The 25,314-nt window shown below is 39.3% G+C and overlaps 1 protein-coding gene across 3 annotated transcripts in view; it reads right to left on the minus strand.

The window, feature by feature from the left end:
* LOC149834864 (uncharacterized) overlaps nucleotides 1-25,314 on the minus strand; it is a 254,912-nt gene that overhangs the window by 162,727 nt on the left and 66,871 nt on the right. For all 3 annotated transcript variants that reach the window (XM_090011592.1, XM_090011593.1, XM_090011591.1), the window contains one exon: nucleotides 5,299-5,365. In XM_090011592.1, the coding sequence (XP_089867718.1) occupies nucleotides 5,299-5,365 (67 nt within the window). The remainder of the gene's footprint in view (nucleotides 1-5,298; nucleotides 5,366-25,314) is intronic.

Below are 25,314 nucleotides of genomic sequence, written 5' to 3' on the forward strand. Positions count from 1 at the left end.
CAAGAACATACTTCCGTTGAGACAAAACCATCCCTTCACGGCTTCTAGCAACTTCTATACCCAGAAAATACCTGAGTGAACCAAGGTCTTTTGTAACAAAGTGTTTTTGAAGATGAGCCTTTGTGGCTTCAATAGCTTTCACATCATCTCCTGTAAGAATGATGTCATCCACATATACCACCATAACAACTATGCCAGAGCTAGTTTTCTTTATAAAAAGTGTATGATCTGTTGCTGATCTATTAAAGCCAAAGCTTGACATCACGTCAAACAACTTTTGAAACCATGCACGAGGACTTTGTTTCAAGCCATAAACCGCCTTTCTCAATCTGCACACCTTCTGACACTCCCCCTCAACCTCGAATCCTGGAGGTTGTTGCATGTAAACGGTCTCAGATAGATCCCCATATAGAAATGCATTTTTCACATTTAATTGACACAAGCTCCAACCATGTTGAACAGCTACTGAGAGAACAAGACGGATGGTACCCATCCGTGCAACAGGAGAAAAAGTTTCAAAGAAGTCAATTCCATATGTCTGAGTATACCCTTTCGCGACTAATCTGGCCTTGTACCTTTCAATAGAACCATCAGATTTGTACTTTATTGTATATACCATTTACATCCAACAATGTCAGCATCTGCTGGAGAATCAACTAGATCTCAGGTATGCTGAGATACTAAAGCTGTCATTTCTTCTTCCATAGCCAGCTTCCAGCGAGTATCAAGTTCTGCCTGTTGATAGTTCAGAGGAATAGTTTCAGCAGATAAGGCTGAGATAAAAGACTTCATCTGATGTCCAATTCTGGCATGAGAGACAAAATGAGATATGGGATATAAGGTACATTGTCTTGTCCCCTTTCGTAGAGCAATAGGCCTGTTATCATCATCCTGAAGATCACAATTGTCAGTAGAACTTACCTTAAGAGAAGAAGAAGATGAAGGCTCTTGCGGAAGTGGAGCTCTACGCAGATATACCAATGGTGGATTATTAAATCTGGAAGAGAATGAAGTTTGGTTCGGTAATGAGGGCACAGATTCCAAAGGAAAAGGAGGTATAGGTAATGGAAAAGACTCAGCTGGATCAACCTGCAGCGGGGAACCGGAAATAGAGTAATATGGAGAGGATTCCAGGAAAGATACATCCGCACTGACATACTCTCGGCGAGAAATAGGATCATAACATCGATAGCCCTTTTGATTTTTTTGGTTAACCGATTAATATGCATTTTGTAGCTTGAGCGGCTAATTTATCACGGTCAGGGCCAAGTTTGTGTACAAAACAAACACATCCAAATATTTTTGGTGATAAAGAAAAAAGTGGAGCATTAGGTTTTAGGATATGTAATGGAATTTGATCACCCACAGAAGACGAAGGCATGCGGTTGATCAGATAGCAAGCAGTGGTAATCGCATCACCCCAGTATAACGCAGGAACATTAGATTGAATCATAATGGTCCTGGCAACATCAAGGAGGTGTCGATGTTTTCGCTCAGCCACCCCATTTTGTTGAGATGAATAGGCACAGGAAGTTTGGGGTTGGATGCCATGATCTTGGTAAAATTGTAACAGACCTTTTGATTTAAACTCGAGAGCATTATCAGTGCGAACAATCTTGACAATAGATTCAAACTGAGTTTTTATTTCAAGAATTAGGGATTTGATAAGACTTGGAACTTCAGATCGTTCTTTTATTAAAAATACCCATGATAACTTAGAGAAATCATCAACAATAACAAGATAATAACGACACTGAGTCCGAGTAGGAATCTTACTAGGACCCCATACATCTGCATGAAGAAGTTCAAAAACTTTATTACTAGACTGACTCTGACTAGAAGGGAACGAACTTCGATGATGCTTGCCCAACTGACATGCTTTACACTGAAATGATGTGGTGGAAGGAATCTGAGGAAAGACCGACCGAAGCTTTGACAATGAAGGATGACCAAGACGACGATGCCACTGAACATGACTGAATGAATGTTCCACTGCAGCATGAACAGAACCCATTGGATGAGGTAGGTAGTAAATTCCATTTTCTTCATAGCCTCCACCAATCTTCTTCCCCGTCAGCAAATCCTGAAAATGACAACCCATTGGATCAAATATTACTCTACAGTTTTTTTCTTTTATAAGGCAACTAACAGAGAGTAAACTTTGAGGAAAGTTTGGAGCATGAAGAACATTATTCAACTGTAATGAGGAGGATATAGAAATATTTCCCTGACCAACAACCGGGGAGGAGCTCCCATCGGCTAAGGAGACTCCATGTTGAGCCTTAATATCCTTAAGATCTGAAAAAACACGTGAATTTCCACACAAATGTCTGGAAGCACCATTGTCAATAACCCACTTACTATCAGTCGGATGAAGATGATTTCCGGTTGAATATGCAACACCAGCTAAAGGAGGAGTGAAACTCAAAGGTCGAAGAGCTATCAGCTCATCATATTCTGCACGACTAAGGGTGATACTACTTTCATTTTCAACGATATTCTTTTGTACATTTGTTGCCTCGAGAGTAGTCACATTTGCTTTAGGAGTATATGACTTTGATGAAGAAGATGTTGGCCGACCATGCTTATCCAAGCAACGATCTTCTAAATGTCCAGATTTTCCACAGAATGTACATTGAAGCTTTCCTCTGCCTCCCATACCACGTCCACGTCCTCGTCCTCTGATATTCTGAATATTTCCACGCCCATAACTAGATGGGACAACAAGAGCAGATGACTGAGTTACAGGCTGAGACTGTGGCAGAGAGATCGCAAGTCTACTCAGACGATTGTAAGCATCAGCAAGAGTGGGAACATCTGATCCAGTCAACATTTGAACTTTTGCAACAGAAAAATCTGAAGAAAGACCTGTAAGAAAACGAGCAACCATGGTTTGTTCTTGATGATCCTTTTACTTCGAGCAACAAAGAGGCCTGTGAGCATTAAGTCTTTCAAACGTAGCTTTGAGAGAAGCATAGTACTGGGCCAAGGTCTGATCTCCCTGTTGCAAATTATATATTTCTTGTTCGACTTGCAGGATACGACTCACATTCGTTTCTTGTGAGTATGTATCACGAAGATTGTCACACATCAGTTTGGCTGTATTATAGTAGATCAATCCATCTGCAATATGGGGTTCAACACTATTCATGATCCATGACATAACTATGTCATTATCTTCATCCCAAGTAACATATTTTCCCAACTTCTTAGTGGGTTCGCCTTCTAACAAAATGTGTTTTCGACGATGTCCAGATACCGACATCATAAAAGTTCTGGACCATCGGGCATAGTTGGTTTCATTCAACCTAACGGAAGAGCCATACGAGAAGGGGTTGGCAAAAGCCTTATACTCCCCAATCTGTTCCATTTTTTAATCACATTTCGAATTTTCAGCCATACTGCTCACTAGAACAACAAGTATTCAAGTAGAATTTTCCACCACTGTAAGGAATCAGCCCTGCTGTTTCCACACAAAAAAACAGTCCACAACCAGCAGGTAATCACTCCTGCTGCTTCCACGACAAATGGATAGCTGAAACTAATACAACACGAAACACAACTCACCCCAGCAGGGAGTCACGACCATTGCTGCACCCAAACACACCACGACCAACAATAATATTCAGTTGTAACACAGATGAATACGACAACTGTTGTTCCCCAAACATATAAAGCATAACTGCCAATCAGTCTTCAAAAGACAATTAAATAGATCAATCATATCTCGATCACACGCAGCAAACACAAAAAAAAATCCAGAATCACGATAGTCACGCAATCAGCACAGAAAACATGACACTCTCGGCTGGCACGTAGTATCACAGACACTTGCTGCGTGGCCCAAACAGCAGGAACAGCCAACAACACACGGCTGCGATGCAGCAGCACAGAAGCCTGATGCGTGACCCAAATAGCAGGAACTAGTCAATCACGGCACGTCAATCACAGCAGGCACGCATCAGCAGGAACTCGTCAATCTCCAGAAAATCACGACAGGAGATAAAAAAAATCCCACGAAAAAAAAAAACAGATAAAAAAAACGGTTTACAGCTCTAGGAGATCACGACAGATCTGGGTAACATCCATCCTTAGATCTGACGACAGATCTGGGTAACATCCTAGATCTGTTATCAGATCTTCCACACTAGTGCAACAGCAAACCTGATTTTTTTTTTCTCGCAGTCTGAATTTTTTTTTTTCGTTGGTGAAGATCAGTCCTCTTCGTGATCACGCTCCCGAGATCGATGGCTCTGATACCATGTAGAAAGGAGCAGCCACCTGTGTAGAGAGAGAGAGAGAGAGAGACGGCTGCACAGAAAAACTCAATTTCGTTAACCTTGATTAGGGTTTCTCTCTATATTAAATAGAGAGAGGCAAAAAGGAAAAATTACATCTAAGTCCTTATGAGAGTAAAATTTCAGAAAACCTCTAATATAAGAGAACTTAACCTAAAACCACCTATTCTCAACAATAATGATGATGATAGAAATCATCGACTTTTTTTCCTTTTAATTTTGAAAGTAAAACTTTAAGTATTTAAAAAAACTCTTTGACTTTGTTTTTGTTTATGTAAAACACATTATTACGAATCTTATGACTTGTTAGCTTAGTTCGATTATTTAATCTGTATTATTTCATCATTTGCATTTTTCTTTATGAAATACACATGCCACTCATAGCTCATAACATAGTATTTTGAATGTTGAATGTTCGATGACTTATGTAGTTCATAATTATTTGATATGTGATTATGATTTTTTTTGTAGGTAATATCATTGTTCCCTGCATTATGCATTTTTTAAAATTTTTACTTTTCTTAAATTTTCTTGGATTCTTATTAAAAAATACAATTTTGATGATTGTAACTTATTTTAGGCCCAGCGGATACCGGTCTCCCATGCGCTTCTTGAAAACCTTGGCTTGAAGTGTAATGGCAAATACAAGCAGAAGCATTGCCACTTCATACCATAACTAGAGTTCATTCCCTTCTAACCAGTTTTTCATAAAATGCAAAGCTTCAAGAAATGTTTAACTGCACGTGAAACTGAGAAACAATATAAAGTAGTTAATGCCAGACCAGCAAGTCCTCTAGAAGCGAAGGTAACAAAGAATCAATCTAAAGCTACAGAGAAATTCAACCAATAGCAACATCATGCTGTTTTCTTACTGACAGCAACAAAGAAAAGCATTTGACATCCACGTCTTAGTGATAGAATCTTATGTTGTCTCACAATAGCAAATAATATCCAATACAGAAAAATGAGCAATCAACATATCTGGTACTAAGAAACTTACGTTTCTCACTGTTGGAGAAATACATTCAAAAATTGAAAAAAGTTTGGTTGCAAGTGCATCACCAGGCCTACAATCCAACATAATAGAAGCATATAAACTAACAGTTGTTCAATGAAACAACATGAAAAGATAAACCTTGAAATAAGCCTTCTAGCCAGCAAACATATTATAGTGAAAGCACATAAAAATGGAATAAAGATGGAATCAAGAAGCACTATAACAAGAACAAATACATAAGCCCATCAATAAGAAATGTGGTGTGCTAGGCTATGTTACCGGGACACGGCAAAACAGGCCACGTACCCATGTCGACACGGCCCGACACGTGTACGGGTACCGGGTGCAGCATGGGTATGTGGGCCTATGGGTTGGGTCGGGTTGAACTAAGACCCAACCCAAAACCCACATTCTCATTTTTTTTTCTTTTTTCTTTTCCTGTCAACCCCTCCCCCCGTGAAAGTATCTCCAACAAGATACTGCGAACAATATTACAATATTCTTGGAAATAAATGCACATACAAACGCCCAACAAGAACACTTGAAACACTTGTGCACACAATGCACAATACAAACTCACAAATGCACAAATACGAACCCAAAAGTCATAAGTTCCACTAACACAAACTTGGGCTATAATCCCAAAGCCTTAAAAAATACAATGGAGGAGAGCCCTTTATATAGGGCTTGGAGAGACCCTTGGAGGGGCTCCCACATAGTCGTTGGAGGGGCCCAACGACTAGTGGTGGGCACCCCAAGGTACAAAGTACAAAGGGTACAAAAAAGAAAAGGGAGAACAACAACAACAACAACAACTACGCCTTCATCCCAAAACAATTGGGGTCAGCGATATGAACCAAAAAAGAAATTCATTTTGGGTCTTCCACATGAATCCTTTTCCTCCAATCATTTCTATCCAACGCCATGTCCTCGGTGAGGTTCAAAGCATTCATATCCTTTCCTATCATCTCCATCCAAGTCTTCCTAGGCCTACCCCGACCTCTTTTAACTAATATATTTTCCCATTTCTCCAACCTTCTAACTGGAGCATCATTAGGCCTTCGCCGAATATGTCCAAACCACCGTAAACGATTCTCTCGCATCTTATTTTCAATGGGTGCAACACCTATCTTCTTACGTATCTCTTCGTTCCGAATCTTATCTTTTATTGTATTTCCACACATCCATCTAAGCATCCGCATCTCAGCTACACTCATTTTTTGAATATGATGTCTCTTGGCAGCCCAACATTCCGTACCATATAGTAAAGCGGGTCTAATAGTCGTCCTATAAAACTTTCCCTTCAACCGCAATGGCATTCTACGATCGCACAGCACTCCAGTAGCACTTTTCCATTTCATCCACCCAACCTTTGGGTTCGTATTTGTGAATTTGTGAGTGTGTATTGTGCAAAAATGAGAAAAAGACTAAACTACCCCTACAGCTAAATAATAGAAATATATATTTTATATATAATAAGTAGATACATATATATTAATATATGTATATGTATTACCTTATATATATATAAAATATATATATAACATTACATGATTTGATTATATAATTTAACACCCCCCCCCCACCCAAACTTAGGGCAGGATGACCTAAAGTTTGCTAAGAAGAAAGTTGAAGCACGAAGCACACAAAGCTTTAGTGAAGAAATCCGTCAACTGATATTCTGATGTGACATATGGAAGATCAATGACTCCCTTGAGATACGCCTTACGAACATAATGACAATCTATTTCTATGTATTTGCCGCTCATGGAAAGTGTGATTCTTAGCAATATAAATCGTACTTTTGTTGTCACAGCATAGCTTGGTGGGCCCTTCTATTGTGATCTCCATATCTTCCAGCAACTGATGGATTCATACAATTTTCATAGTAGTAGTCGTCATGGCACGATATTCGGCTTCAGTTGATGATAGAGACACATTTTGTTGCTTCTTACATCTCCATGAAATCAGTGAATCTCCTAAGAACACACAAAAACCAGTGGTGGAGTGACGGTTATTCGGGTCACCTCCCCAATCAGAGTCAATATATGCAATTAATTTTAAATCAAAGGAAGAGGACAAGAAAACTCCCTTATTTAGAGTGCCTTTTATGTATCTTACGACTCGTAAGATAGCACTCACGTGAACGGAGGTTGGTGCATACTGAAATTGGCTTGCCGTATGAACTACATGTGAGATATCTGGTCATGTAATACTCAGATACATCAACGATCCTATAAGCTATCTGTAGAGAGTAGGATCGGAGAGAAGACCACCATCATTAATCTTCATTTTAGCTCCTACTATAGCAGGAGTTTCACAAACCTTATCATCAGTAATACCTGACCTGTCAATAATCTCAGACGCAAGCTTAGTTTGAGACAAAAAATACCCTCTATAAGAGTAAGCTACTTCAATACCTAAAAAATAAGTTAGAAAACCCAAGTCAGACATTTCAAACTTATCCTTTAAAATTGATTGTATGCATTTAACCCCTTTAGAATCACTTCCAGTTATAAGCATATCATCCACATATAAAAGTAAAATAATAACAATCACTGTATTAGATTTCTTAACAAATAAAGCAGTATCAGTAAAGTAAGATAAAAAACTATTTTCTATCATTACAGAATTAAACCTATCATACCAAGCCTTAGGGGCTTGTTTTAAACCATAAAGGGCTTTCCTAAGGCAAAGCACCTTCCCTTTGGGAGTCTCCATTCCAGGTGGAGCATCCATGTAAACCTCTTCATTCAAATCACCATTCAGAAAAGCATTCTTATCATCCATTTGATAGATGTTTCATTTGTTGATAGAAGCAGCAGAGATGAGACATCATATAGTTACCATTCGAGCAACGGACGCAAAAGTTTCTTCATAGTCAATCTCATACTCTTGACTATACTCTTTAGCAACTAATCGAGCTTTGTATCTCTCCAGAGATCAATCGCTCTTAGTCTTAACCTTAAATACCCAAAGACAGCCTATGGTTTTCTTTTCAATAGGTAGAGTTTGGAATTCCCATGTCTCTGCTTTCCTAAGAGCAGTGAGTTCGTTTTGCATAGCGTCTTGCCATTCTATACATTTTTTAGCTTGCTCAAAATTCCTTGGTTCAAATTAAGAGTGAATAGCGCTAAGACAAACCCTATATCTGGGTGAAAAAGAATCAAATGAGACAAACCTAGAGGGTACTCTTCTACTTCTCTCAGTTCTTCGTAGATCATCATTTTTTGAACTAGAACTACTAGGTTCACTGTATTTTTCAATAGCACTCCTGAAATTACTTCTATCTCTATGGATATATGTTATAGGTTCTCTTAAATCTTCTTTATTACTATGTTGAGGTACCAAGGGAAGAGGAGGGAACTATCTTCATTTACATTAATGTCATTAGGAGTAAAACCATCATCACTATCCTCATTATCATCATCATGAGCTAATATTTCAAATAGGAAAGAATAATCCATGTTATCTTCACAAGATTCACCTTTTTCAAAACCATTAACATTTTCCAGAAAACTCACATTTCTGGAGACATACAATTTATCATTCTTGATATCATAACAACGAAACCCCTTATGGGTTTCGGAATATCCAAGAAAAGCACAGAGAATTGCTTTAGGTGAGAGCTTGTCGTTCTTATCAATAAGAACAAAGCATTTACAACCAAATATTCTTAATCGATTATAGTCAGGTTCTTTAGTATAGAGTTTTTCAAAAGACGAGATATTGTTCAAGTTTTTAAAGGGTAGTCGATTTATCAGATAAACAGATGCAAGAGCAGCTTCAGCCCAAAAACCTTTTGGGACGTTTTGAGAGATCAACAAAGTTCGGGTTGTCTCTATTATATGTCTATGCTTTCTTTCGGCTAACCTGTTTTGTTGAGGGGTTTTTGGACAAGATCTTTGGTGGAGAATACCATAATTTTCAAGGTAGTTTTTAAAATCATTTGAAAGGTATTCTCTACCTGAGTTAGTTCTAAAAATTTTGAGATTCCCATTAAACTGATTCTTAATCATCATATTATAGGTTTTAAAAGTTGAAAAAACTTCATATTTGTGTTTAAGAAAATAAATCCAACAATATCTCGTATAATCATCAACAAAAATAACATAATAAGCAAATTCACCTTTTGATAAAACTGGTGTCGGACCCCATACATCAGAATGGACAATTTCAAACGGTCTAGTTGTAAACATAGATCTTTAAAAGAAAGGTAATTTTTTCATTTTCCCAAGTATACAATCATTACAAGTGAAATCACTTTTGCATAAACTTTTGACAAAAGGCAAATGGGAATTTTTTACAATATTTGGATGTCCAAGTCTTTTGTGTCATACATTAATATCTTTTTGGACAACATTACAAAAAGGATTCTTTGGAACTTGAAGGGAATCGACATAGTAAAGATCACCCTTCCTAGAGCCTTCCCCAATCAATCTCCTGGACTAGCGATCTTGTATCCAACATTTGTTAGATGAAAATTTTATATCACACCCATGATCTGAGAGTTGAGAAACGAAAAGTAAATTTAAGTTTAATTTGGGTATAAATCTAATTTTTGGAATAAAGAATTCTTTTTTTTTCAAAGTTACCCATTCCTTTTACTTCAAGAGACGTTTCATCCGCAGTTGAAACAAAGGATGGAAGGGGATTTTTTGTATACTCGGAAAAAGAATTAAAACTTGGAGTCATATGAAAGGAAGCACCTGAATCCAAAAGCCAAGAAGTCTTACCGGGAGGAGAGGAGGTTGACATGGCCGCACCGGAAGTGGCCCCTTTTAGAAGGAGTTGAAGAGCATCTACGATTTGTTGAAGAGAGAGGGCTTCATTTGAAGATGATGGGCCTTCTTGAGATGTACTGGCCATGGCAAGAAACTTTTTTAACTTTGAACACATGGGTTTGATGTGCCCCGGTTCCTTACAAAAGTAGCAAGTAAGCTTGCTATAGTCCCGCCTTCCTCCTTGTCCACTTGGATTTTGGTTTTTGAAATGAGGAGGCTTGTACGTCTTTAAGTTGTTTCTCAGTCTTGAAACGGCATTTACACCTTCATTATCTTCATTATTTGAAGGTGTGGCTAATACACTTGGGGTATTCTTGCTTATACTCATCCGAGTTTCTTCCCCACTTAACTTAGTTAATACATCTTCAAGAGGGGGAGAAGAAAAAGCTGATAAAAGAGAAGATCGGATTTGTTCGAATTCGGGCCTAAGCCTATTCAAAAAATTAAAAAATCTATCTTCTTTCAATTGTTTGTGACGAAGCTCTATGGCTTCACCACTCCATTTGGGTTCGAGCATAGCAAGCTCATCCCAAATACAAAAGAGCTTGGCAAAGTACTCTCTGATAGACATTTCTCCTTGTTGAAGTGTTAGCGCCCTTTTTTGGAGATAGTATTTATGGGATAAATCTCTAGAGGTATACATCTTTTCAAGATATTCCCATGCATGAGAAGCCTTCTTGAACTTTATGATATTTGCATTGATTCTCGTTTCTACGGATGAAAATATCCAAGAGAGGATTTTAAAATTCCTCATTTCCCATTCTTTATGTTTTTTGTATATTCTTCAAGGGTCTTGGTTCTTTCATCTCCTTCAAGAATCTTTATCTCTACATAGCACCAAAGCCCTTTTCCTTTGATGTGAACTTCCATGTTACCGGCCCAAACAAGATAGTTGGACCCATTAAGTTTGAACCCAAGACAAAAATGAGAGTCTTTTTCACCCATTAAAGAGGAGAGATTATGAAAAACAATATGTACCTCAAAGGCTTTTCAACTCTTTCTTGACAAAAGAGGCTTCTAAAATATTGCCCGAAGGAGATGATCCACTCCAAACTCCAATAGCTTGAAGGCACATTTTTTGAGGCACTTCAAAAGAGAAGAAATGCACGATCCTCCTTCTTCAAACGAGGCTTTGATACCATGTGAAAGTATCTCTAACAAGATACTACGAACAATATTACAATATTTTTTAAAATAAATGCGTATACAAACGCCCAACAAGAACACTTGAAACACTTGTGCACAAAATGCACAATACAAACTCACAAATGCACAAATACGAACCCAAAATTCATAAGTTCCACTAACACAAGCTTGGGCTATAATCCCAAAGCCTTAAAAAATACAATGGAGGAGAGCCCTTTATATAGGGCTTGGAGAGACCCTTGGAGGGGCTCCCACATAGTCGTTGAAGGGGCCCAACGACTAGTGGTGGGCCCCCCAAGGTACAAAGTACAAAGGGTACAAAAAAGAAAAGGAAGAAAAAAGAGAAAAATAAAAAAGGGAAAAAATACAATACATATTCAAGAAATGAATATGCGCAAAATTGAGAAAAACACTAAATTACCCCTACGGCTAAATAATAGAAATATATATATATATATATAAAATAAGTAGATACATATACATATATATTAATATATGTATATGTATTACCTTATATATATAAAATATATATATGATACTACATGATTTGATTACATAACCCTCGACGGGAGGAGAGAGAGAGAGAGGCCTCCGACGAGCGACTAAGGTTTTCAGAGAGGGAAAAGAGGAAAGAATGAGAGAGAGAGGTACTTACCTTCTCCATCTTCTTCTTCACCTCCTTGTAAACCTTCTTCATACCCAGAGAGAGACAGTGGGGATGGGGTCGGTCTTCTTCGTCTTCTCGTTCTCCTTCGTGAAGAGAGAGAGAGAGGCGGTGGGGAAGGGGCATTATGAGGTACCCCTTTCACTTTATATAAAAAAACTTTTCATTCCCCCTCTTTTTTTTGAAAATTACACATATAGACCTTATTTTCATTCCCGTCTCCTTTTTTCGAAAATTATATACAAACCTTTTTTTAATTTTTAATATAGACCTTAATATGGATCCACATATGATCTAGACCCAAACCTTATATAATATATATATATAGTTGTGCCCCCGTACCCTGTTTTTTTTAAATTGTCGTGTCGTACCCTCTGTACCCGTACCCGCACCTGTACGTACCCAGGTGACATAGGTACTAGGATAAGGATATTTTAGTTCTCATATGATTGACACCTTATTTTAGGCATCTAGTTTATCACCAACACCTAAAAACTGCAAGCACAAAAAGTCCGGTAGCCAAGGGATACTATCATTAGTGTAAAAAAAAAAAGGGAAAGATTGATGAGAAAGTAAGCATCAACGCAAATGTCATGGATACTTCAGGTTTCTATTTCCTAAAAAAGTAGATCTTACAGCAAAAAGACCACATACTTCAGGTACTTATTGCTTGCAAACAGAAACCTGAAGTACATGAAGAGAAAGATGACATGCAAATTTCAAATGGACTCAAGATGACGGTAAAAATATAGGGTTTTTTGTGTCTTAAGGGCATTTTTGGTATTTTACATCTGTTATTTATCATAGTGTATTCATACTGTACGCAGGAGTGTTCTGCTGTATTTTACTTTTTGTTCTTTTTCTTCTCAGTTTATTTATTTATATTGTACTGGTCAAACCATAAGGACATAGTTGTCCAAAAGCTGTGTATAATGTCAAAGCAAGGGGTCAATCACCACGCATTTTATGTATGCCTTTTCACTCTAATGAATAATGCTCTTCACTTGTGCTCTCCTTGTGTGCTTCTCTTGGTCCTTTTCCTCGTATCAGTAGTGCAGTCTAGTTGGTGCCTTCTATTACATGGACTGTTGTTGCCTTTGTTGAATTCTTGCTTTGGTACTTTGGCTGAGAAATGCATAGTAGAGAGTGTTTTTTCTGTGGCGTGTTTGTGATGTGCAATGTTCTTGGAAGTTGTACTTTGGCTGAGAATTGCACAGTAGAGAGTGGTTTTTCTGTGGCATGTTTGTTATGTTGTGCAACGTTCTTGGAAGTTGTATTTTGGATTCCTAGGTGGCGATAGTTTTTCTTTTGAGTATATCGAACATCTTGTGTTGCCATAGTGATCATGAAATGTTGATATTTGCTACTTTTGGATTGATTGTTAGCATGTGGGTGTTGTGACTAAGATGGTCTTGTTGAGGGGAGCTCCGTAGTGGTTCTTGCTTATTGTTTGTATTGGCTCATCATCAGTGAAGAAATAATTCTTGGTGTTGGGTTATATTGGCATTTGTTTTGGGGAACTTTCTTGTAGTAATTGTAGTGTGAACTACATATTGAGGCTCCCAGTTGGTGCTTGGCTTTGTGATTGTTGCTCCCATTTGTGCAGTTTTCCATCTTGTAGCTTGGAAGGTAAATCAGATGACTGAATGGATTGATTCACTTAGAGGTGGTGGTTCTGAAGAACTCATAAGTGACATGAGCCCTATTTGTTGCTTTTACTGTAAGAAGCTTGGTCGCATGAAGTCATGGCCTATGTTGAGAAAAAAATGGGGCCCTCATAGCTCCTTTTGCTGAAGAGGCAGGGATGCCTAAGGATATTTTGCCCATTGTGACTCGTTTGCATTGTATTCCTTCATAATGAAGCTTTTCAGTTGTCCAGTCTAATGCTTTAGAGGGAGATTCAACAACTTCCTGCTTGGATTGATGGTTCAAATTCTTCTACTTTTTTTGGTAATGCTCTTGTTGGTTCTTCGAGTAGTTTCTCGAGATGGTTAATAGACTCAGGTGTGTCATGTCATATGACTCCACACAAGTCTATTCTAACCAGCTGTCATCCTTGCAGTGGCTCATTCTGCATTGCATATGGGTCCTCTATGAGAGTTTCTAAAGTTGGATATATCACTTCCACCTCTTGTTCTGGGAGCATAGTCCGACAAAGGAATATCTCGGGATATTTTCATAAAACATGTTTCTCTAAAAAAAAATAGGAAAATCTCGGTAAATTTGAAAATAAAAACATAAATATATGTATATATTACGACAGAGAGGAGGGTTTGAGCTTGGAAAGAAGGGTGAAATCCAACGAGTGCCCCACCAGCAAGCTATTGAAGTATTACATCACTTTGTATTTCAAAAGGTTTAAAACAGTGTTGCCAGTCAGGGAAGCGAGAGAGGAAAGTGATTCGGGAAGCGGAAGCGGGAAGCGAGGCACTTCCAAAATTTTAGGAAGCAGAAAGTGCGGGATGACTTAGAAGCGAACAGAAAAATTAAAAAATAAGAAGCGAACTTCCGTTCTTCTCCTAAATGGGAAGCGCACTTCCCAATTTTTTGTGGCACTTCCCAACATGTTTCAGAAATGTCAAGTTTCATGCTTCGGGGAAGCGCGCTTCCCCATATACTACGGAGCGTCCGGTAACCCTGGTTTAAAATAGTCTCATATCGAAGGGAGTTGGGGAGGATTGCCCTCTCACATAATATAAAAGAACATGAGGGGCCTCCCTTACCTCACACAGTGTACAATGCCTTGGGTAGGCATGCAACAATTCATGCTGCCCACCACCTACCATAAAGCAGTTATCATTGACATGGCAGCTAAATAGAATTCAATGCCTAGCATTGAATGTTGTGAAAAAAAACACCATGTAATTTTCTCGAACCTTTTATAAATTTCACAAAAAAAATTATGAGATATTCCTTTTGAGTGATCTTTTGAATATCTCACGATTTAAACATTAATATTTCGTTTAGAGTTTATCTCATGTTTTTTTTTCACCGAATATTCAAAATATATCATAGATATTTGTTACTATGCCTAGGAGCGATTTGAATTTCTCTCAAGTTTTTCATGTCCCTTCTTTAGCTATGAATCTTAATTTTGTTGACCAAATTACTAAAAAAATTGTAATGCATTTTTTTCTCCTGTAGATTGTACTACGCAGGATCAGCTTTCAGTAAGGAGTGAGATTGGTCATAGGAGAGGGAATCTTCATCACATAGACTCATTGGATTTGAGTTCTCAAAAGAAGTTTGGAGGTGGTTTAGGGGCAGCAGTTTTGGATGAGTCTATGTTGTGGCATCAACAACTCGGTCGTATTTCCAGTTCTAGACTCAAATATCTTATTTTTTTTATAGGTTTGGTGGGCCTAAAGTTTTGTGTTAAATCATACGAAGGAGTGTGAGACTGTAGGTTAGCAAAGAGTCATACTTTCTGCTTTGGGTCTAGGGAAATAGAGTAGGACAGAGCCTTTAATCTTGCTCATTCAGATGTCTCAGGTCCCTCACCAGTTTTGTCGAAGAGAGGTTATACCTATTTTCTCACTTTTATTAATGATTACACAAGATTTACTTTATGAAGAAAAGAGCTGGGTTATTTGGTATATTCAAGAAGTTTCATGCTATGATTGAGACACAGTTTTCTACGAAGGTTAAGATACTTCGTTCAGATTTAGGGGGAAATATATCAGTTATGTATTTCAAAATTTCTTGCAAGAGAAAGGAATCGTTCATCAAAAATCATGTCCATAGACACCTGAGGAAAACGAAGTTGCAGAAAGGAAGAATAAACATATTTTAGAAACTAGCAGGACTATCTTGTTTTCTAGTTATGTCCCTAAGATCTACTGAGTTGATGTTGTGTATGGGAATATATCAGTTTAATCACATGACATCTGGAGTTCTTAAAGTTGTCTCTCCACATCAACAGTTATATGATATTGCACCCTATAACATACCACCATGTTTCCTAAATTATAGGCCTTCATTTGACTTCAAATATAGCAATTTATATAAAAGTCAAAGCTAGGTCCTTATCTGTCCAAGTGTTGTGAAAGGTGCTCCATAACAAGAAAATATTTTTAACAATTAAATTATGAAAGATTTTATCTTGGACTTTTGACACAAAATAAGATGTAAAAATAGAAGTTTTAAAAATTTAAGACCAAGGGAATGCTAAAGATTTCATAAGGCACAATATTGAACCCAACCACAAATTTTTGAAATTTGTACTTGAAGCCTGAAGTTGACCTTTTTATCATCCAAGAATTTCAATTTTTAGATACTTTTAATGGATTCAAATAGAGAGGGGGGGGGGGGGGGGGGGTATTTACATGTAATGCTTTGAGTAAATGGAGAATAAAAATAAAATAAATGTAGACAAGGATAAGTAAATGGAGAATAAAAATAAAACAAATGTAAACGAGGACCTTGGTGAATTTGATTTTGTTGGTACATATCACAGATTTCTTGAAAATAGGTTATCTTATTTTTCATGTATTTTTTCTTTTTATATTTTTGTTCTAATTTTTTTGCTTATTTGTTTGTGCCAGTATGCAGTTCACATGTAAATATGAAGTTGATTACATATGAAATATTTATGGTTTCTTTATGAGCTCAATGATTCGATGAATTTTATGAAATAATATCTTGATTTTATTTGCAATCATAAATATTTTACATGTAATTAACTTCATATTTACTTTTTTCTTTTTCATATTTTTGTTCCTAATTTTTTAGTTGATTCATTTGTACCAATATATGGTCACATCTATGTAGTCAAAAGTGTTAGGCGGTGCCTAGTCGGTAGACCCTTAAAAAGACTACTTGAGGACTAGGCAGGACTAATCGGTACCTCAATTAAATATAAAAATGTACACAAAATATACATAAAAATATGTTTAATTCTTTTACTAATAAGATAATTTCATTACACAAATATAAAATTACACATACTTTCACAAAATATATTAATATACATAATCAGAATATATATATAATTATACACACACAAATATATATATATATATATATATATATATATATTCAATTATTCATAACATATTCATGATAATAAATACAATATGCTTTCAACCTTTCACAGAAGCACAATAACACATACATATATAAATAACATATTACATAATTCATAATGCTAAACATGCTTTCAGGCTTTTATAGAAAAATTCATCGGAAACAAAGTAACACACACACACACACACACAGATATATATATATATAACATAATCAATTAAAATTAATTATGCATGCTTTCAATGTTTCACACAAAAACTCATAAAAGCAAAGTAGCACACACACATATAAATATAATAACTAAGCATGTTTTCATGATTTCACATAACAAATCACACACATACATATAATTATATATATATATACAAAAAAAATAACAATATATATGAATAATAAATAACTAACCTATCCGCGTGCCTAGGCAGAGGCAGCTTAGTCACTGACTAGGCGCCTTAGTTGGTGCCTAGTCGGCAAATTTGGTACCTTTCAAAGTACCCACCTAGGAATTGCAAAGCCTAGACGTTTTACTTAGCCTAGACCGACTAGTCTGCCTAGTTGGGGCTTTTGACTACATAGGGTCACATGTAATTATGTATAGGATAAAATGAAGCTATTTGTGGTTGTTTATGAGCTTTAAATTTAATTTTCTTTATTAAAGCCCATCATCTTGGTTGGGTTGTCCTACTAGTATATATATATATATATATATATATAGAGAGAGAGAGAGAGAGAGAGAGATGGTAAGCAGTGGATGCGACGAGTTCACAAGAATATGATTTTGGGTCAGTAAAGAAATCGTCATGAACAATGTAGCAATGACGTTAAGCCAACTATGTCTACAGTGATCGAGTGACATGCCATGTTACATGGATACTTCTAGGCACTTGAAAGTGTCTGACACAAGGACACAAAGTGTTCGACATGAGGATACAAAGTGTCCAGTTCATGACATGTGGTTTGGACACTTAAAGTTTCCAATTCATGACATGAAATGTTTAGTTTATAATTAAGCGTTGGAAACTTAGACATAGAGTGTCCAATTCAAGGCACGAAGCGTCCAATACTTTGGACTAGGAGTATCCAGTTTAGGACACTTTTAGGTGTCATGGACACAAAGTGTTCAACTTAAAACACTAATTAGTTGTCTTGGAGATGAACTGTCTAGATGTCTAGTGTCTCTGTAACGCCCCAAAATTTCGAACTTGTAAAATTTTAAAAGAACTTTAAAGAAACTAGAAATCCTTATTTTTCAGAGTTTTGACTTAGCGGATTAGCAAAAAAATGATTTTTGAAATGACAAGTCGGCAAACCTTGGGCACATTACTGCGGAGTTTCCATTTCATAACGAATTTGCATCTTCGAAACAGCATTTAAAACCATATGCATTAAAAAGAAATTTCAAGTTCATACAAAATGGAATTTTCAGAGGAAACCCTTACACAAAATTTAAACCAAAGGAGTGTATTCAGGATGCGGAATGTCAAAAGAAACAATGGGATCTTGATGCCATCTTGCAACCGCGGCATCGCCTCTCGCTCAAACCTAATCATCACTCGTACCCATGAGATGGGTCAGTTTTATGAAAAACTAGTAGGTGCACAAGTATAACAATTTACAATAAAATTAACACATGCTTTATTTCAACATGCTTTATTTCATACATGATATGCAAAATAATGAGTAAAGTGAACAAGATAACTTTATTTCGATATTAGCTGTCCTGAAGGTACGCACAAAAGAAACGTTGAAACAACTGAGATTTGCCCAGGGGTGTATTTTGATACCCCATGTAACTAGTTGAGTCTGCTCCTAAGGGAACGGTCGGTGACCGAGAGAGGATTCCCCAAAGGCATTTGTGGCAAAGGATGCATCCAACTTCTGCAGAAGTCCATGGGATCTATCACCTAGGATAATATTCGATAACCCCGTCCCCTAACTCCAATGGTTGGGGACACCAAGTCAATTGCTACTCGAAGAGCGTAGTTGTTAACAATCTGTCCATCGGAGTTTTTGTACCATCTCATTCTCTCCCTTGACGAAACCAAGAAGGCGAATGAGTGTATCAGGTCCTATTTTAACTGACGACCTTTTCTACATGCTTTGGTTCATTGAACCCATTCGAGCATCTTGCCTGTAAAGGCGATTATGATTGTGTGTGATTACCACTTTTATATTATTGTACACTTTGCATGTTACGAAATCGCCATGAATCTCTTATCCAATTATCGTAGTATCAACATGCGGTGCATGTCTAGTGATACTGCTTACGGTAAAAGGGGTGCAAATTTCTCAAAAGAAACCCCCCAAGCTTAGCCATTTGCAATTTTTGCTTTTCAAAAAAACTTGTATACTTGAATACTGAATTTTCACAAGAAATCCCTTTTCCTTTAAAGCATTAACGCACATACGTGAAATTCGCATCTTTTGAAAATAGCAACCCTGATACAGGGTTAGGCAGAATACGCAAACCGCGTACCCTACGAATAAGTACGTATAATACATATATCACATAATGCAGGCCTATGCACATTAGAGCGTGGCGGCAATGTATAAAGCAAAACTCGATGTGCAAAGCCACACATCGAGCAAAATCAATGCGTAAGTAGTGCACGAGGTACGAAATCGTGCCCCGGCTAAATGAATGCATAAGCAGTGCATGAGGTATGAAATCGTGCCTCGGCTAAATTAATGCTTTTGGTCTTTACTTTGCCGCCACGCTTTAGTGCACAGGCTTTTGCTTTCGCATTTACTACTTCTGTCCGCGTTTTAGTGCACAGGCTTTTGCTTTCGCATTTACTACTTCTGTCTTTACTTTGCCGCAGCGCTTTAGTACACAGGCTTTTGCTTTCGCATTTATTGCTTCTATCTTTACCTTGTCGTTGCGCTAAGTGCACAAACTTGCATTTTAATACATGTGATTACATAAATGCAACCTCGCAGGGCGTGCAAGAGTGTATACAGTTTTCACTCTTTTCGAAAAGTTGTGAATTTGCGTATGGGTGCTACCGCCTCGAGAAGAGGATTCCTTACATGGATTTCAGCTTCTCGAGTACGCAGTCTTGCAAAGCAAAGCTTGAAAGTATTGTGAGTTGCAAAATTTGCAACTAGTTTTTCTCAAGTCGGTGCATTTGGGAAAAGTATTTCAGATCCATGGCGATCTTATATCATGCAAGTTGTATTTCTGTTTCAAAAGACTAAGCATGTCAAAATGAGTTAATTACATCATGTCTTTGTGAAACTTTGTATAGGGTTTTCTTTTGACAAACCCATACCCCTCTCATCGTAGCCGTACTTTAAGCAGGTACGGTACATTTGTACTACAATGAGTAGGATGAGAGGTCTATGGTAACCTCAAAACGTGTGATAACCACTTTGTTGGAATCACATAAATGGTGATGATCGCCTTCGCAAGCAAGATGTTTGAGTTGGTTTGAAAGACCAGAGCATCAGTTAAATAAAACCTGACGCGCTCATTCGCCTCTTGTTTTCGTCAAAGGAGATGATGTATTGGTACAAAAACTCTGATGGACAGGTTGTTAACAACCACCCCTCGGGCAAATGACTCGGTGTCCCCAGTCATCGGAGTTAGGGGACGGGACTACCGAAAATTATCATAGATGGTAGATCCCATGGACTTCTGCAAAAGTAGGATGCATATGTTGCCATGAATGCCTTAAGAGAATCCTCTCTTGGTCACTGACTGTCCATTTAGGAGCGGATTTAACTAGCTATTCGGGGTATTGAAAATACATGGCATAATAGACCCCTAAACTAGTCTCAGTTGTTTGTACATTTTGCGTCTCTACATACCCATAGGCTAATTAATATCGAAACAAAGTTATCATGTTCACAGTACTTGTTGATTGAGCCTCTTATGTTAATTAACTGTTTATCTTGTGTTAGTTAACTGCTTATTACCTGTGGAAATCAAATAGTCATGTTAAAAATAACTTATTGCTAGTGTAAATCAAATGCTCATGCTAGTTATAGCTTGTTACTTGTTAAAATTACTTATCATGTTATAATAATATGTATATACTTAATATGGTTCTATATTGTCTTACTTGTGCACCTACCAGTTTTTTGTGAAACTGACCCATTTTATAGGGGCAGGTGATAAACAGGTTTACAAGACGGTCGATAACGCGATTGCGAGATGGCTTCGAGACCTCACTCTTTCTGCTTGCAGTTTGAGTCCTATTTACCTGTTTGGTTTTGTGTTTTTGTGTAAGGGGAAACCCTAATTTTGTACAAACTGAAAAATTATTTCTAATACATATAGTTTACCAGATGTCTTGTTAAATTGCTTCTAATGATAATGATGGTTTTTCACGCTAACACGCCCAAAGTTATCAACTTGCCTTTCTTTTCAAAAAAAATCATTTTTGCTGATTTCTTAAAAAAAAACTCTGAAAAATGAAAGATTTTCTAGTCTTTTCAAAGGTTTACAAGTTCGAAATTTTGGGGCGTTACATACGAAACCGTACCTCGGCCAAATAAAACATGTAACCAATAGCATGGGAACATAATAGCACGGCGGTGAAGTAAATAGTAAAAAGCAAGGCTCGATGTGTCGCAGCGGTGAAGTAAATAGTAAAAAGCAAGGCTTGTTGTGTGGAACCACACATCGATCTAAATAAATGTGTAATCAGAAGCTTGTGAACATGATAGCGCGGCGGTAAAGTAAATGACATAAAGCAAGGCTCGATGTGCAAAACCACAAATCAAGCTAAATAAATGCGTAAGCAGTAGCCTGTGAACATGATAGCGCAGCGGCAAAGTAAATGGTATAAAGCAAGGCTCGATGTGCGAAACCACACATCGAGCTAAATAAAATGCGTAAGTAGTAGCCTGTACACATGATAGCGCGGCGGCAAAGTAAATGACATAACGCAAGGTTCAATGTGCGAAACCACAAATTGAGCTAAATAAATGTGTAAGCAGTAGCCTGTACATATAGTAGCAAGTAAATGACATAAAGCAAGGCTCGATGTGCAAAACCACACATCGAACTAAATAAATGCGTAAGCAATAGCCTGTGCACATGATAGCAAGGCGGCAAAGTAAATGACATAAAAGAAAAGGACAAAGATCGCAAAACTGCATCCTTGAGTTGAAAGCGTGTGTGTGCGTGTGTGTATATAAAGTTTTGTGTGCTCCGTGCTTCAACTTTCTTCTTAGCAAACTTTAGGTCATCCTGCCCTAAGTTTGGGCGGGGGGGTGTTAAATTATATAAACAAAGGAAGGTAGGGGTGGCACCCCTGTCCTCTGGTTGAAAAAAAAGAAGGGAAGGCAGGAGGCGCCAGTCAGCCAGAAACACAGGCAAGAACAGGATGGTGCCTTCCTGTTGGTCGAACCTACGAAAGAGAGAGGGAGAGAGATAGAGAGAGGAGGAGGCACGCATCTAAGGTTGTGTGGCTCCGATGGGAGCTGAAGGTCCCGACGAACGCATAGGGGCTCTGGCTCCGGTGAAGGGCGAGGGAAAACGAGAGTAAGAGAGTGCGGAGGGCGTGTTTATATCGGTGAGGGAGGAGCACAGGGAGAGGGGGAGAGAGGCGGGAGAGTGAGAGAACGCAGGGAGAGAGAGTCGGGAGAGATCGGGTGAAAAATCTAATGGAAAATAAATAAATAAATAAAAAGTTGGACCCGAGTCGGAACCGGACCCAACCCAGATCCATACCTGGGCCACCCTAACTCGTGCCTATTTAAGGCAGCGAGAGGGGAGGGGTTTCACATTTGAAACCCTTCCCCTCTCGCTCTCTCGTTCCTCGCTCAGTCCCCCACCTTCTCTCTCTCTCCCTTGACCCTCTCTCTTCTGCTCGCCGGAGGCCACCCCGGTGACCCTCGCCACCGCCTCCACGTTTCCTCCCTATATCTCTCTGGGCTCTCTCCTGCTGTCGGGATCGGCGCAGGCGACCTCCCTCTAGGTACGCGTTGCCTCCTCTTCACCTTCGTCTTCCTTTTTCCCTTCTGTGGTCTTCCTCTTCTCCCCCCTTTTTTTCTCTGCGTGCGCCGAAGAGCCAACAGGAGGCCGACGACCCCATGTCGTGCTTTCCCCCTCCCTCTCGGTGCTTCCTTCGTTTCGGGGAGGGGTCGAGCCCCGTCCCTGTGCACCCTTTTTTGCATGGGAAGGGTCGAGCCCCCTCCCTGTGCACCCTTTTTGGCATGGGAGGGGACGAGCCCCCTCCCTGAGTTCTCTTATTGCAGGGAAGGGGTCAAGCCCTCCCTGCGCTCCCTGTGACCAAGGGAGGGGTCGAACCCCCTCCCTACGCCACTATTAGCAGGGGAGGGGCCCAGCCTCCTCCCTGCTCCCTTTTATTTGAAAGGGGAAGGGCTCGACCCTCCCTGCTACCTCTGATTCCAAGGGAGGGGTTGAGCCCCCTCCCTGCTTCTGTGTATGCTAGGGAGGGGTTGAGCCCCTTCCTGCGTGTGTTTTTGGCAGGGGAGGGGTTGAGCCCCCTCCCTGCTTCTGTGTATGCTAGGGAGGGGTTGAGCCCCTTCCTGCGTGTGTTTTTGGCAGGGGAGGGGTTGAGCCCCCTCCCTGCACCCTCTAGCAACAGAGAAAGGGTCGAGACCCCTTTCCTCCCTTGGTTTGGGCAGGGAAGGGGCTAAGCCCCCTCACTGCGTCCTCTTCCTTTTAGGCAGGGGCATTGCCCCTACCTTCGCTAGTTTCGGGCAGGCAGGGGCGAAGCTCCCTGCCTCCCTATTCTCAAGTACTAGGCAGGAGCCTTCCCCTGCCTCCCTCCTTTGTGGTGTCAGGAAGGGGCTCCATCCCTGCCTGTTTACTTATTTGGCAGGCAGAGGCGAAGCCCCCTGCCTCCCCCTCGACAGGCAGGGGCGCAGCCCCTGCCTCTGATTTTTCTGACAAACGGAGTAGGGCCCCTGCTCCCTCCCGTTTTTGCCGACAGCAGGTCGACAGGGGCATACTGCCCCTGCCCCTGCCCCTACTTCTTTCGGAGCCAACCTGCTCTTTTCTGTTTTGGATAGCATGCTAACAAATGTCGCATTCGTAGTTGCGCAACGGATCCCGCTCGTGCCCCGCGGCCCGAGCCGTCGATCGCATACGCCCACTGACGACTGCAAGCTCGTAACTCCCCAAGGTAGGGATAGATTGCACGGAGGACATGGACAATTGAATTAAGTTCAATTAATTGACAAGACAATTAAATAAATATATATATGTATATATGTATATATATTTATATGAGTACCCATTTAGCTCAGAATGCGGTTTCGCGATCCTTATCCTTTACTTTCTGTCATGTTTTTACTTTGTCGCCGCGCATTATGCCTAGGCTTTGCTTACGCATTTCTGCTTTCAGTCTTTCCTTTGTCGTCGTGCTTAGGCTTTGCTTACACACTCCTGCTTTCAGTCTTTCCTTTGTTGTCGCGCTTTGCGTACAGGCTTTGTGTTTGCACTCTTGCTTTTAGTCTTTACTTTGTCATCGCGCTTTGCACCTAGGCTCTTACTTTTGCAAATGTTTCGTTATCGCCTTGCCACTGCACATGACGCTCATGTTTTCGCTCATCGCATGTACTATTAGATACATCCTCGTGGAGTACGCATAGGCATTTACCACTCTCCCTCTTACGATAAGAGATGAGTCAAGGGCTTAAACAATACATCATCGACTAAGGAGAGGGATCCCTAGCAAGGATCCCGGCTTTTCGAGTGAGCAGACCTGCAAAGTAGACTTGAGGATTTTTGGGAGTTACGCTAAAACATCAAAGACTACCCAAATTTACGTATTCGGAAAGGGGGTGCATGTCTATTTCAGTTCGTGCAACCGACACATCTCGGGTAACTCCGAATTGGGGCTCGAACGAACTTCTTGGCGGGGGTTCTGTTGAGAAACCAATATCCCGTTCATCAAGGCCAGGATCGAGCCATGCGAGGCATGCAGATACTGCGATAACGGATGAGAGATTCTAGAAAATTACATGCCATATATTGGCACGAGTTATTGACTGTTTTGAAAGATAAAGAATGTCAAAAGTAAAGTTGGAGAAACATTACATCTTTGTGAAACACTTCTTTTAAGGCTCCTATTAAGGAACTATATCCCTTTCATCATAGAGTACTTGTAAACGTGTACTACTCGTTAGTACTACGATGATCGGATGAGACGGTTATGTGACCTCGAACAGGGATAAATGTACAATGTTGTAATCACATAAAATTGTGATTTATCGCCTTCACAGGCAAGATACTTGAGTGGTTGAAAGACCAGAGCATATAGAATGGATCGCAGTTAAGCAACGCCTGACGCACCCATTCGCCTTTTGTTTCTGTCAAAAGAGAGGATGGATCGGTACAAAAACTATAATAGAGAGGTTGTTAACAATTACCTCACGGGCAACGATCCAGCCTCCCCAGTCATTGGAGGTAGGGAACGGGAC

Source organism: Nuphar pumila, chromosome 6 (genome assembly GCF_984573655.1).
Source record: "Nuphar pumila chromosome 6, dmNupPumi1.hap1.1, whole genome shotgun sequence".
Taxonomy (NCBI): Eukaryota; Viridiplantae; Streptophyta; class Magnoliopsida; order Nymphaeales; family Nymphaeaceae; genus Nuphar; species Nuphar pumila.